General features: G+C 38.7%; 1 protein-coding gene across 2 annotated transcripts in view; it reads right to left on the reverse strand.

The window, feature by feature from the left end:
- LOC118802288 (cGMP-dependent 3',5'-cyclic phosphodiesterase) overlaps positions 1–3,788 on the reverse strand; it is a 259,355-nt gene extending 255,567 nt beyond the window's left edge. The window contains exon 1 of one of the 2 annotated variants that reach the window (XM_036562782.1): positions 3,706–3,788. In XM_036562782.1, coding sequence (XP_036418675.1) covers positions 3,706–3,713 — 8 coding nt within the window. In that variant the 5' untranslated portion in view covers positions 3,714–3,788. The remainder of the gene's footprint in view (positions 1–3,705) is intronic. The other variant, XM_036562785.1, reaches the window with a different exon arrangement.
- Between the last annotated feature and the right edge of the window lie 12,602 nt (positions 3,789–16,390).

Here is a 16,390-nt window from a genome sequence, read left to right on the forward strand (position 1 = left end):
ACAAGTGCACAACAGGCTTTAGGACCGTGCAAAGTTTTGTGGTTCTAGCTTGAAAACTGGACCATGAAAACATTATTATCATTATAAAAAAGTGAAATTCATTTGGAATTCATTGTAAATTCATTACCATTCTTTACACAAGATATGTCACCTTGTGACTCCCTGCTTTAGTAAATGTTGAAAGTGCATCATATCATTATTATCAGTGTAGATTGATTTTTCCATTGCCTTGTTGAGGTTAATACCTTTGCCCTATTTGCAACTCCTAGTTACACCTACTAACATGATACATGTCTAACACCGACTGTGCTCCAGGAGCTCTGTGCGTGTGTGTGTGTCTGGTTTCATCTTCCAGTACAGTAAACATTCTCCGTTTCTTAATTAATATTTTCAGAAGGCCGTGCCAACACTTCAGTCGTCAAAAGGCTTGAGTTTCTTTTGGATCCAAGACAAAGTATGAGAGTGAATATTTCTAAAGCAAATGTCTCTCATTACATTCCAGTTATATGAACGGTTCAGTTCCTCGGGGCTTTATTTAACCCTTAGAGATCTGTTGTTTTGCAATTTAATTAAATATAATTACATAATTACATGATTAATTACATAGTTGGTCATGTAATGATATACATTTGCGTTCACTTTACATTCTGCTTCAGTAGATTCTGACTTTTTTCTGTTTGTGTAGATACCAGAAAATGATAAAAATGTAAAGCATGATTTTATTTCCACAAAACAAAACTGTACACACAACTATATCAAATTTTACAGTCACTATACCATATAAACTGAAAGTTGGCTTAATAAAGCTAGTGCTATGAAGGTCCAGATGGTTGCTAAGATGTTGCTAGGCCATTGCTATGGAATCCCAGGTGGTTTCTAGGCTATTGCTGTGTAATCTGAGGTGGTTGCTAGGCCGTTGCAATGTAATCCCAGGTGGTTGCTAAGGTGTTGCCAGGCTATTGCTAAGGTGTCCTAGGTGGTGGTATGAAAGCGAAATATTTGTAAAGTGTGACATATAAAGTATAAAATATAAACAAGTATAAAATGGAACACTTGATCCTCTATATCTTCCTGTGATCACAAAGTGTTCTCCTGTCGACGTTAAGCCAATTTTACATGGCGAAACTTCAATGCAACTTCAGTTGCTTGAAACTTACGTGAGACTAAATTGCAATTGAGTTGCATAATGTAAAGCATCTAGTAACTCACTTGAAACTCTGCCACATCAGAAGCAAGCACCAAAAACAGTTTCATGAAAAAGCCAGTCAAAGCACTGATAGCGCATCATGTGATGACATAGAACAACATACTTCCAAGCTATTGATTTCGCCCGGATCAATGGACAAGAAAATAAAACAGAAGGTGGTTTACTGGGTGTTTACAAAACAAGACCCCATCAGATTGACTCAAGCTTGGTAGTTTTCATCTTGTAAAAGCAATCACAACTGTAAAGAAAAATACAATAATGATCAAAATTGTGCAAATATGTAATGATATTATTGCAAGAACAATGTGGTGTATCAAAAAATATAAGCTGCTTCTTTGGCTTTGAGTAACTGTGAAGTTGCACAGGAATTATGTTGCAGGCAACTCACAATGCAACTAGCCTGACATGTTAAATTATTGCTATTATAGTTTTATTACATTTGTTATTTATTTACATGTCAACAATAGCAATTATAGTTATCTGTATTAGAAAAAAGACAGATGTGTAGATATAAAAAAAAAGAACTGCAATGAAATCTGAAATCTGGAAAAAAAACATACAAAGTTGCTAAAAATGCTGCAAATATGTAAATTACACTTCACAGATGATCTCATAGCAAGAACAACATGATGTGCCAAAAATATGAGCTGCTAATTTGGCTAACTTGTGGAGTAACTGAACGTGTTGTGTGCAACTTTGTTTTTTAGATGCTTCATGTAACTGTGAAGCTGCATTGAAATTACATTGCAGGCAACTCACAACTTGCAACTAGTTGCATGCAAGTTTCACCATGTTAAGCCAGCCTGAAGTGTTAAATGATTAAGATTACTATGTTGTTGTGTTCGTTATTTATCTATATGTCAGCAATAACAATTACAATTATCTGTCTTAGATAACATAGATATATCGATATAGAAACAAACAACAGCAATGACAGCTGGAAAAACATACAGATATAATAAAAATGCCGCAAATATGTAAATTATACCTTGCAGCTGACTTACACCTGTAAATTACACCTCACTGCTAGCGAGAATGATACAGCATCAAAAAACACAAGCTGCTATTTTGGCTAACTAGTGCGGTAACTGAATTTGTTGGATGCATCTTCGTGTAATTGTGAAATTGCATGGAAATTATGTTGCATGCAACTCACAACTTGCCACTACTAACATGAAAGTTATGTAAAGTTATTCTGATTACTGCTTTGTTGTGTTCATTTTTTATGCATACGTCAACAAACAGCTGAAAACATGAAGATGATAAACATGCTACACATCTTTGATACAGTATCAAAAAATACAAGTAGCTAGTTTGGCTGTCTAGTGGAGTAACTGAATTTGTTGCATGCAACTTGGATAGTTTTGGGTTGCTTCATGTAGCTGTCAAGCTGCATGAAAATTATATTGCAGGCAACTCACAACTTGCTACTAGTTGTATGAAAGTTATGTAGTGTAAAGTTATTCTGATTACTGCTTTGTTGTGTTCATTATTTACGCAAACATCATCAAACAGCTGGAAAAACATAAGATAATAAACATGCTGCAAATATTTGATACAGTATCAAAAATACAAACTGCTAATTTGGCTAACTAGTGGACAAACTGAATTTGCTGCATGTTACTTAGTTTCTGAGTTGCTTTGTGTACAGTTGCAACAACTGAATGTTGTGTGAAACTAACTGTAAAGCTGCATGAAAATTCAGTTGCAGGCAACATACAACACACAAATAGTTGAATGAAAGTTTCACTGCATAAATACAAAAATCATAAAGGAAGCTGGACAGTTTTGGTTTGAAAATTTCTCAGATAGTCATAAATTTAATTTTCATAAACAATTATTCATTCATGAAATGCAGGGTTATATTTTGTGAGTTCTGCTTTTGGGACCACCCCAGTGACCGTTTAGGACTGTTTAGTCATGCTTTGAAGAGACCTCCGCTCTCTAAAAGCCAGAGTGTAATTCAAACACTGTTACAAATCATAATAAAATATCTCTTCTTCTACTTACAAACACAAATGTGGTACAAATTGAACGTTTATCTGCATTTTCCACAAAATTCAGCCATGTGTGAAAAATAAAGCCCATGAAATCGCAACATGCCCACGATAACTGCAATTTTAAAAGATGTTAATCAGAAATTCCAATTTATGTGGCGACTCAAAAGAAGCAGAAATCTGGATTCTCTCCACACAACTCCCAGAAAACAATCCATCATAAATACTAAACCCACGAGGCTCCTGAAGACACAGAATTAGAGACTTCAGCATGAACACACACATCGCTTCAGCTACGATACGCACACACACACGCACTGACTGGTTCTCGGGATAAAAGTTAGCGAGAGAAACAGGGAGATGGAGGAGATAAAAGAGGGCGAAAAGGATGATGATGACGCACACAGCAGAGAGAGCGAGAAAGAGAGTAGATGTTGGGTGAGATAGAGACAAACAGAACAAGGAACGAAGAAAGGAAGGAAAAGAAAGAGAGCGACTTACTGGAGCATTCTGACGAGAAAAAGGAGAACTGCAGTTGTGGACACCAAACAGTGACGTACAAACACACACACTCTGCACTTCAGTCACGAGTGACAGGGTGTGTGTGTGTGTGTGTGTGTGTGTGTGTGTGCGTGTGTGCGTGTGTGTGTGTCAGGAAGTGTGAATGGGGCTCAGGAGGCCTGAGAGGAAAAGGGTCATCTCTCTGGAGTGTACACACACACTTCCATCAGATGAGCTGTCAGGAGACTTGAAGGATGAGAAGAGAAAAACAGAAAAACAGACAGAGAGAAATAATAATAATAACAATAATAATAATAATAATAATAATAATAATAATAATAATAATAATAATAAAAAGAAGAAGAAGAAGGATTACAGGATTGCAGAGCCTATATAGGAATAGTGCACTTGTATTTTTGGGACTGATCACATGTACAGTTGATGTCACAAGGACTAGCCTTCATTAACATTACATACATACTAGCACACATTTATATACACATATTAGCAACCACCTGGGATAACATAGCAAAGGTTTAGCAACACCTTAGCAACTACCGGGGATTCCATAGCAACAGCCTGGCAACAACAAAGTAACTGCCTGGGATAACAGCGACACTTTAGCAATACTTTAGCAACCATCAAGGATAACATAGTGATGGCCTAGCAACATCTTAGCACCCACCTGGGATAACATAGTAATGGCCTAGCAGCTCCTTAGCAACCACCTGGGATAGCATGGCAACAACTTAGCAACCACCTGGGAAAACATATAACATATGAAGATGATAAAACACCTCTTTGATACAGTATCAAAAAATACAAGTTGCTAATCTAGTGGAGTAACTGAATTTGTTGCATGCAACTTGTACTAACCACTTAGGTTGGCATAACAATGGCCTATTGACACCTTAGCAACCACCTGGGATTCCATAGCAACAGCCTAGCAACAGTATAGTAACTGCCTGGAATAACACCAACACTGTATCAACACCTTAGCACCCACCTAGGATAACAAAGCAATGGCCTGGCATCATTTTAGCAACCACTTCGAATAACATAGCAACGGCCTATTGAAACCTTAGCAACCACCTGGGATACCATAGGAAAGGTCTAGCAACAGTATAGTAACTGCCTATAGAGGTGGACCTTATACCTTAGAGGTGGACGTCTGGTTCCTATCACCACCACTGTGAACAATTCTGACTCTGTAAGCTTCTCTTTCAAATCAAACCAAATGTCTTTGTTTACATCTTAACCATTACATTATGCAGAAATTTTGAAAGATTGGTGGAATTCCCCTTTAATATCTAATGTTCTATTCTAATCTACATCTTTCTCATATGTATGTTTCCATGTTTATTGTTCACTGCTTTAGCAATAGTATATTTTGTCACAGAGAGAAAGTGAGAGAGATTGAGAGACGGAGAGAAAGAGAAAGAGGGAGAGGAAAATGAGAAAGAGAGAGACTGAGAGAGGAAGAGACAAAGAGCGAGAGACAAAGAGAGAGAGAGACAGATAGAATATAGAGTTGAGTGAGCGGTACAGGTGGTGGGGTAATTATGGGATGTGAGGTGACACACAAAAGTTGTCATCACACCCCTGACCCTGTCAATCATCTCCACTGCAACCCCTGAACCTTGAACACTGGCGGACACCTCCCTCCCTCTGACCCGCTGACCCCATCGGCTATTCACAGAAGTAACGTCACTCTGCACATCAATGCGCTGACAGATCTCATGTGTTTTGAATGAAAACAAGGAAACGCAGCAAAGAATTCTTTGAGGCGTCGACAGTTATTGTTGCTGTAGCTCTAGTATTTCAATATAATCATGTAATTACATATTTAATTACACAGTGAATTATGTAGTTGATTGTGTTTACATTATCTTTGTGTAATTCTTTATTAAGAGTCTGCCTGTTTCTCAGTTATTTCAAGGTAAAACTAAAAGCAATAACCATCTTTCTGGAAAGATGCATCTGCATACAAACCTCAAACTACTCTTATCAGCAGAAATAAATATCTAATTGCCTTATCAGCCTCATCGTCCACCCAAATTTAAAGCTACTGTACCAATTTTTTCCCAAAGTTCTGGATAATTCTGTCCATAAGATGTTTATTTTGAGTGGAGGTGATAGGAACCAGGTGTCACAATGTCTACAACCATTTTATTCACTATCCAAGACCATCAGTGAGCCTCTTCTGAGTTTTCAGAGTGTTAGTGATAGTAGAGTAGTAGTTTTTTGGGTACTATTTTGCCTCACAACACCCTGCATGTACCCGTCCACGTTGAATGGATTCAAGTGGTGCTTAAAAGTTTGTGAAGCCTTTAGAATTTTCCATATTTCTTATAAATAGAACCAAACTAAACAAACTGGACAAAAACATTAGACTTGGTCATTTATTTATTGAGGAAAATGATGCAATGTTACAGAGGTCTGTGAACCTTTGCTTTCAGTATCTGGAGTAAATCAAGGTTCATTGTTCCATCAATGATGGCAAGCCATCTTGTCCCAGATGCAGCAAAACAGGCCCAAACCATGATACGACCACCGCCATGTTTCACAGAGGGGGATAAGGTTTTTATGCTGGATTGCAGTGTTTTCCTTTCTCTAAAACCAAAAAGATGTATTTTGGTCTCATCTGTCCACAAAACATTGTTCCAATAGCCTTCCGGCTTGTCCATGTGATCTTCAGCAAACTGCAGATGGGCAGCAATGTTCTTTTTGGAGAGTAGCGGCTTTCTCCTTGCAACCCTGCCATGCACACCATTGTTGTTCAGTGTTCTTCTGAAGGTGGACTCGTGAACATTAACATTAGCCACTGTGAGACAGGCCTTTAGTTGGTTGACCGCTCCCAGGGAACGTAATGTTGGTCTTTGTAACTTTGAAAACACCTAATTTCACCTTCAAATTATCTGTTAATCCTAAAGGTTCACAGACTTTTGCCTCTCACTGATTTTTAATATTGGATCATTTTCCTCAATAAATAAATGACCAAGTCTAATATTTTTGTCTAATTTGTTTAATTTGGTTCTCTTTATCTACTATTAGGACTTGTGCAAAAACTGATGCAGTTTTAGGTCAAATTTATGCGTAAATACAGAAAATTCTAAAGCGTGTACAAAGTTTCAAACACCACTGTATATAATACCTTCCTGTGAGGGAGCTTTCAAAGGCATTAAACTCTTCAGACGTCTGGTTCCTATCACAACCACTGTGAACAATTCTGACTTGGTAAGTTTCACTAAAATGATGCATTTCACACCAAACCACTCTGAATGACTTTGTTCACACCTCAACCATTTAATTATGCAGAAATGTTGAAAAGATTGGTGGAATTCCCCTTCAAAGCTCAACAAAGATTGATGCAAACTGTCACCTTGAATACGTAACTCTGAAATGCAGACTGAAACGTGGCTAGCTCTGTATCAGGAAGCTCGCTCTAGATTTCATTTGGAAGCCAGTGTAAACAGAGAAGAGCGGGAGAGGAGCAGGGTAGCGAGCGTACACTCAGTGTGTGTGTGATGAGCATAGCAGATCTTTAACCTCCAGCCGAGCGCTGTTATGCGTTTGCCGATGGTGCGTTTGTGTGTGTGTGTGTTCCCACCGATTTCCATATAGATGCCTTTGCCTTAGAGAAGAGCTACTATACAGTGTTCATATACAGCACTGATATATCACATGCAGCAGTGCAAATTTGGTCTGACATGTGAAGGGGGCCAACGGTGTGAGGCCAAAGGCAGGCAGAGGCCTCAGGTTCGACACGGCTTATAATAACAGTAACACTTTACTTGAAGGGCGTCTACAAAACACATTCATAACATCTTACATACATACTTCATAATATGTTCATCAACATTTAGAAAGGGTGCGTTTTACATTATATTCATATGGACTACTATATGTACATTTTACTGAGTAGCATTTTTTTTTATAAAAATCTTTTTAATTTGGAATACCATATTATTATGGCTGTGTGTTGCAAAAAAAATTGTTCTTCGTTTCATATTATTCTTCTTTTATTATTATTTTGGCCGCTAACTCATCCTGCGGTTTTCAAGATATCAACTCCAGATTGTCTGGTCTGATTGTGTGATTCGGGCTTGTATACAGCTTTTTGATCAGATGCCCAGTTTCCATGTAGCAATGGAACTCTGCGGATTTTTTTCCCATAGGAATGAATGGAGTGCAAAAGTTTTGCCACCTTTTTTGTGCCACACACACACACTGACTGAAGTGCCCTGAAGTATCCTGGGCGCTGTGGATAGGGCTGCCCACCGCTCTGGGCAAGTGCACTCACTGCCCCCAAGTGTGTGTGTTCACTAGTGTGTATGTGGTGTTTCACTGCACGGATGGGTAAAATGCAGAGGTGAAATTTCTCTCTTGTGGGACTAATAAGGGTCACTTAACCTTACTGTAGCAACACCATAGTAGCCACTTAGCAACACCATAGCAACCACCTGGGATACCATAAGAACATCAAAAAATACTTGAGAAAAATCAAATAATTTAAAAGAAGTTGAAAGGTAGGGTCATTTTTATTGTGGCTGTCCAGAAATAAGGTGTTTTGCTGAAAATAATGTCACTTTTCAAAATAAAAATGAAGACTTTTATTTTGAAAAAATTCTGTCAGAAAAAAATGACATAGTAGTCCATATTCATACAATGTAAAAAAATGTATACTCTATAAATGTTGATTTAAACATTCATGAACATGTTATGAAGTATTTATGTAAGATGCTATGAATGTTATGTAGACACCTTTCAATTAAAGTGTTACCGAAAAACCTTCAGTCTGAAGGATCGAATGCTATGCTATACTAAAGTGCTACGTGCAGGAAATGCAACATTTAAAAGGAAAAACTACATGAAGATGTTAGCGAGCATGTAGTTTGGATAACAGGTATGCTGTTGTCAGCTAACCTAGCTGAAGTTTTCTGATGTTACAAATCACATTGCTTTAAAAATGTACTGAAGTCTCAGCTGGATTAATAAACCAGCATAAGACCAGCACTAGACCAACATAAACCAGTTTAGACCAGCATGTAATTTATGCTGGTTGGGCTGTTTTTTTTCAGCATGGTAGTTTACAAGGCCATAGTCTACAAAAAACTAGGTGAGAAAGTACTTAAGTGTTATCATGCAATAGCTTGCAAATCAATATAAATAATGCATTGTGTTCTCTGTAAATGCAGTGTTTGAGGCAGTCAACTTGAAATGGTTAGCATGGAAGCATGCAGTTTGGACAGCAAGTATGCTAGCTAGTGCACTAGCTGTTATAGCTGATGTCAGTTAACCTAAAGTTTTAGTAAGAACCTTCCTTTAAAATCTACTAAACCTTCAGCTTGTTTAGCTCGTGAGCTACGTACAGTGGAAAAAGTACTCTTGCACTTAAAGTTACCTTGTTGTCATACATCTAACGACTCACAGTGGCATCAGATTCAATATGGCTTCAAATAATGAGCCCTTTAAAGAAAAACCCCTCTGAACAAAGCGCTACATGCATGTAAAAAGGAAAGAGACGAAACAACTTGAAATGGTTGGCTAGCATGTATAGTTTGGATAGCAAGTACGCTAGGTAGTGCACTAGCTATTATAGCTGAAGTTGTCAGCCAATCTAGGTGAAGCTGTAGTAAGTTACAGATCACATTCCTTTAAAACATACTGAAATGTCAGCTAGCTTAATTACTGTTCTAGCTAGCTTATGAGGCTAAGGGTTGCTACAGTTCTGCACAGTCATTGCTGCAGTGCCATTTTCCCACAGCTTGTAGCTGAAACAGACTCGACATGGCATCAAATCTTTCACTGCAGAGAAACCTCTAGTTTGAACCTCAGAACGAAGCGCTACATGCAGTAAATATGGTGTTTAGATTAAAGAGGCAAAACAATTAGCATGTAGTCTGGATAGCAAGTGCACTAGTTAGTGTTCTAGCTATTACAGCTGAAGTCAGCTAATCTAGAGGTTTAGTAAGATAGAAATCAGATTCCTTTAAAACTTACTTGGTCTACTTAAGGTGGATTAGCTAGCTATCTTAAAATGCTAAAGCCTGAATACTGTAATTCAAATGTAGAACACGATGTAAAGGTACTCCTGAAGTCAGCGTTACCATACTGTCAAAGAGCTAATGGCATTAACATTATTAACAGGAGTAATGCAATGTATTAATATACGTATTCAGAATATATGTTTATTGCTCTTTACAGTGGCAGATATTCTTCCATTGATTGTCATTGAAATACATTTTGGCATATTTGTGAATAATAAAAATGATTATGATTATTTTATAAAGGCAGGGCAGGTCAGTGCTTCATTTCTGGATTTTGTCATATTGTTGAACATTTTGAGCATTCATTTCTTGATTCACTGCATTACAGAGAAATTAGATAGAATTTAATGCACTGTTTTACTTTTTAAACCATTCCGAATGACTTTGCATCTCAGCGTTCGAAATATAAAGCAATTTTCCCATTTAACCCTTTTTCACAGTAGCCATAAAATACTATTTTTCAATACTTCTTATACAATAACACTGATTGAATGTATTTCAGTGGAAATGTGTTAACATGTTGATGTGTTAACGTGTCTTCATAGGTCAGCACGCAAGTCAACATTTCTAAAAGTGTTTTTATTGTGTTTAAACGGTAGCTTTTATTATTTGATATGAAAAAAGCTGTTCTATCTGTTTGATCTTGGCACAGCCATATTTGTGACCTGTTTTCACTGCAGGAGGTTCTTGTTCATCCCCTTTCATCCCTCATTGCTTGCTAGCATCTCAATACATAGTCATAACATTTCACATACAGAAAGCCAACAGTGTCCTAGTTAATCTAACAGCAAAGTTATGAGGTAAAAATGTTAATTTGATGATATTAATTAAAAATATGACGCGAGTTCCATTCTGCTGGCGGAATGGCCACTAGGGGGCCACAATATAGGAGCATAGCCAATGAGACTCAAGACATACAAGACTTGAACTCCTCCATACACTCAAAAACATTATCAAATTGGTAGAGAGTGCTACACAAGCCTTCTCAAACCTTTAGAGCCTCTATGTTTGGTGACTGAACGGTCTGCTTTAGACAATAACAGCAAAATCCCTGTAGGAAAGGTTGTTCAATCAGTGGCTTGACCAATTGACCAAAAAACTCAAAAACATTTTTGAAATAACTGGTAAAATCTGACAAAAAGCTCATAAACAGTTTTCAGCATTTGGCTAAAATAAATTTGAAGGGTGGGACCTTATCTGCAAGCAGACACCATGTTGAGCATTACAAGCTTTCCCATGCATTTTCCAACCAGTGATCGGTCTCTTCCTTTATAATTTCTCTCGTAATAGACAGTAATCGCATAATCTTGATAAAAGTAATAAGCAGTAGGGTTGGCTGTAAGGCTAGCTGACCGCTGCTGCACACAGCCACACCTCGGTGCACGTCCTTCACGTAAGCACCCTGTTTCATCTCGCATATTTATCCTGCGCAATTTCAAAAAGTGGGAGTGACATGTTCCCACCCGCCCCCATTATTTTGCATCAGCGCACACATACCTGGCAGCAAGGACGGTGCACTAGTCTGACCTCAAAACAGCCGTCTGTGTCTGTTTGTGAGCTTTGCGGTCAGAACTGTTGCGCATAGCTATGTGGTTTAAGCAGAGGGTATTCAGTTCCAAACCCAAAACCACCAAAGGCCAGACAGGTGCTGAGTGAGAGGAGGGCAGAAGTGGAAAAAGGCGGCTAGCTGAAACGAGATACTTCCTTCATTCTCATGCCTTTTCTCTTTCTCTTCCTCAGTAGAAAGCCATGGAAAAGGTTGACGTTGCCTGCTGCGTCCAGCTCCGCATAACAGATTTATTGCGACTGTAGAGATGCAGTTATAGCTTGTATTCTCTTTCACTGTGTACACACAGCCCCTACTGTTCCACTGCTTTCGCCACGTCTGGAGCGGTAATCCCCCCTTTAAGAACAGACGTATCTAATATAGGGTTCACAATCAGGCCAGAGCTTTCCAGAAAAAAAGATGACAAATTGTTTACTAAAAGGAAAGTCAACTAATTTTTCAAATCTTCTGCATAATTCAATGGTTACGATGTAAACAAAGTCATTTAGAGTGATGATATGATATGGAATCCCAATCGTGGTGATGGGAACCAGACATCTTAAGAGTTGAACACCTCTCAAAGCTCCTGCACCAAGCACTTTTACATAGTTTGAATATGCTGGCTTGTGCTTGAGTTTCCGAAAGGTTTAGGCCTAAAATACAAAAGGCAAAATAGTCCCTAAAGAAAGGCTATTTTTCCAGCTATTTTACCATCATCAACATTATTTGTACAAACTCAGATGTTGTCTAGGCTCACTGGCCATTTTGGATCGTATGTAAAATCTACATTTGCAACCCCTGGTTCTTATTGCCACTACTGTAAAGAAATCTCTACAAAGCCCCATTTCACTTCAAACCACTCTGAATGACTTTGTTTACATCTCAATGATTGAATTATGCAGCAGAAATATCGGCGGAATTCCCATTTAAGGCAGACGATACGGAGCCCGGCTGGTGACATCCTGTATAAATAAAAATAATGCATGGCCACGACTTAGTAAGGCGTGGGAACAAGATTATTAAGTCACGGCCACAACTTAGTAAGGCATGGGAACGAGACCCTAATGCATGGCCATGTCTTAGAGAGGAGTTGGAACGAGATCCTAATGCATGGCCACGACTTAGTAAGGCATGATCTCGTTCCCACGCCTTACTAAATCAATGCCATGACTTAACTATCTTATTCTCACACCTTACTAAGTCGTGACCTCGCATTAAGATCTCGTTCTGATGCATTAATAAGGCGTGGCCACACATTATCTTTATTTATATGGGAAATCACCAGCAGGTCTCCATAAGACGATGTTGCATTCCTGGAAAAGGTCAGCGAAAACAAAGTTATGCAGGTAGAACTCGATACATGTTAAAAATCCCACTGTGGAACTAATGATGAACCTCAGGGCGTCTTCTGCAATGAAGGTTTTCCCGAATCCAATTTGCATTATGTCTAGACCCCACTGTGAAATTCATAAGGAACGCAGACTATCTTGGCTTAATCTCAGTCTTACCCATAACCACTTTGCCTGAATGAGCTGCCAGCTATGCTAACTGCTGTATCATTTGTTTATTTGTCACTGCAGGTGAAGGAGTATGTTCTTTTGTACCTTTCTTTGGACAGTAAATGTCATTAATGCTTTTCCTGTTCAACCACAGACATCAGGAACCAGTGAGGAGGGACTGGACGTCATCTAAAGCATTTGTGGAACCTGTAGAACTTGTTCCCCCACGTTCCAGAGCTGGAGCTGCTACTCAGTGGCGTAACTACAGGCAAGGTGGAGTGCATTCACAATAGGGCCTATAAATATTGGCACAGTCCTACACCAAAGGTTCACAGAAAGAAATCCCATTTCTTAACAACATACCACACCGGTTGGCTTCCATCAACATTACACAGAGAGAACTGACGTCAAACATAGACATTTATGCTAATGTTAGATGCTAGTGAATATCTCAAAAACATCAATATTGTTTGAGACATAGCAACAGAGAGTAAATGAGCAAATACCATTGTAATTTTTTTTTCACTGAAAAGGAGGAATAGCTATTTTTTGCACCAGGCTGATGTATGGTTAAATAAATTATAATAAAGTTATATTGCATGCAATGGGAATTTACTCCATCCAGTTTTGATTTTTTAATGTATTTTTTCATGTAGTTTTTGTCCACTAACAAAAAATGTGCGTTCATTTTTAGCCTGTTATTAGCTACATCATATTGATTCATTTTAGTCTAATTTACTCTCATTAAAATAATAAATATAGCAAACAAAAATAATAAATAATACTATTTAGTCTAAGAAACTGTACACAGTATATTGGAGCTGCAACTACTTTCCATCATCAGTCAATTAGTTAATTATGCATTCAATTAATCAAGAAAAGAAAAAGTACAGTTCTTAGTTTGTCAGTAATTAAAACTAAATGTTTAACATTATGCTCAATGTTTTATATAAAAATAAAAAAAAAGTAACATTACCTATACAGGGAACCTAAATATGGCATTTTTCTGTACTATTTATTTGCTTAATATTCTGTATTTGAAAAAATAGCAATAGTAACAGTAATAGTGCATTTAAATGTGTTATGTTCACTTAGAAAATCAAGAAACATGTCATGTGGCCAGGGGTGGCAACATACGACTGTGTTTTGGCTCCCAAAATGCTCAAAAAATGAGCAAAGTTAGTCATATCTTTAATTTAATTCTACCTTAATTACTCTACCTTGTATTTAATGAATTTAAAAAAATGTTACTTAAAAATATTAAATAAGTCATGGTTGACCAAGAACAAAACCTGGACAAACCAACAAAACAAGCAACAGGTGTAAAGGATAATTCAGGGGCGGAGCCAGGATGTTCCAGTGGAATTCAGGAGGGGGGTTCTATGATTTTCAGCAACAGCGTCATTAGACCTGCCCATTTGTTTTCACTTCTTCATAAAAATAACATTAATTAATTAAAAACAGCTCTTCAGTGCTAGTCAGATCTCAAAGTTCACCTACAAGAGCCAGGTCAAAGAGCTGACTCATTCACAAACAACACACCGCTGTTATACTGCTCTCTGAAACAATAAAAGAGCAGCACACAAAGAATACATGGCACCCATTCTTTAAGGTGTATATGTCCTGACCTCTGCAACCACAATGGAAGGAATTCATACTGTGGTTAACAATGAGGATCTTCCTTATGCATCCATGGTCATTTCCAGACATTTATTTATATCTCTGTCTTCTTCACACTTGTTCTTCCAATTGACATGTACTCTGGTGTCAAAGGCAGGGTGGCCTAGCAGCCATAACATCTACAGACCAGTTGCTCTGGCTTCACACATCATAAAGGCTTTAGAGAGGGTGGTCCCGAAATAGCTCTGGTCCTTGTTCAGAGACCATCTTGACCCCCTGTAGGCACACCTAGGTGCAAATGATGCTCTGTTACACAGGTCTCAACTCGACCAAACTGGTACTCTACAATTATGTTCTTTGATTTCTGTGGTGTCTTGAACATCCTGCTTCTTTGACTAGGGAACAAGCTTGACTCCTCCTTGATCTCTGGGGTGATGGACTGTCTGTTACTGTATGTCAAGGACAGTGGTGGGCAAAACTGGGGCGAAGCGTTTTCCCTTTCACCTCACCTTGTAACATCAGTTGATGCCACTGGCAGTAGTTCTCTGACAGTTTCTCCAGGAAATGAACTAGAGTATGCTAGGCTGGTGGAGGCCTTGTGGTGCAAAGACAACCACCTTCAACCATCATCAGAAAGACAAAGGAACCAGTGGTGGATGTTGTGGTGCCTCTAAGCCTGGTTAACATCCAGCCCTGGTCTTGAAGATCTACTGCCATGGAGAGTTCAGTTCCAACACACATGGCTCTAACACTGAGATGCCCCTGAAGGCCTTCATATCTTGGATCATGTGTGATAGGTTAAGAATGGAGCTAAACTCTGCAGGGTGGTAGATGCCCAGGAACAAGATTCCCCTGATCCAGGGGAACCCAACTTAGCCCAACCTCAGTCCTACTCTCAATGATGTTCCTCCAAATCTGCCTTAAGTCTAAACTTTGTTCTGGCATGGTGCCATCCAGGTCCTACAGGTACCTTGAGGTCTACCTGAAGTGAGGTGCAAGAAAACTACAACTAACATCAGCCACCAATAGCAAAAATGAACTAGTGGTGGACTCTTGCACATTTGGTAGTCTCTTGGACCAGTTAGGCATCCAGGGATGAAGAGATTGGTGCACAACGTCCTACAACTTAGCTTAGAGACCATCTAAACTGACTGACCTGGACTGACAAAACAGATGCGCTGTACAAGAAAGGCTCAAATCTTTAAGTGTCATTCAACAGCAGGTTCCTGGGAATATTTTATTGGGATATAAAGGACAAACACCTCAGTAAGCTGAATAGGAAGGTTAGCTCAATTCCAGGACTGATTCTGGATTCTGGAAGTAACAACAAATATACCCTTGTATAGATAGGATGTCACCAATCTGTAGTGGACAGCTGCCCTCCAGGACCGGAATTGATGACCCATTCACTAGGGGTATGTGCTCCATTTTTGCTACTATTCTCTTCCAAGGTTGCCACCCATAAATCCAGGGTCAGTCCTGTAATGGAGCACATAATAAACAATTATACCCTTGCCCTTCACAACATACCCTAGTGAAAGGGTCATCAATTCCAGTCCTGGAGGGCAGCGGTCCACCACAGTTTGGTGATTTCCGAGCAGTATGGTGCTGCACAGAAGACCACTCATCATTTATTTCAAGAGCAAGCTCCACTGGTGCTTCAGATCTGAAAGAGTTTACAGATGTTTCTGTCCATCCTTTGACTATGAGAGGATAACTATGAAACTAAAAGAATGTGTACCTGTTGAGAAGCCCTCACTGGGAAAAGGAGAACATTTGCAAATCAAACAAAAGCTGCTGGTGCTCGCAGAATAATGGACTGTCCACTTCAGAGCCTAGATCTTAACATCATCTAATGTGTTTGGGATAATTTGGATCGTGAGAACCAGAAAAAGCAACTAGTTATTAAGACTGAAATGGAAGCTTTAGCAAAGGTAGGACTCTAATGCTACGTCATTCACTCATTCATT

The sequence above is a fragment of the Colossoma macropomum genome, unplaced genomic scaffold (genome assembly GCF_904425465.1).
Source record: "Colossoma macropomum unplaced genomic scaffold, Colossoma_macropomum, whole genome shotgun sequence".
NCBI lineage: Eukaryota > Metazoa > Chordata > Actinopteri > Characiformes > Serrasalmidae > Colossoma > Colossoma macropomum.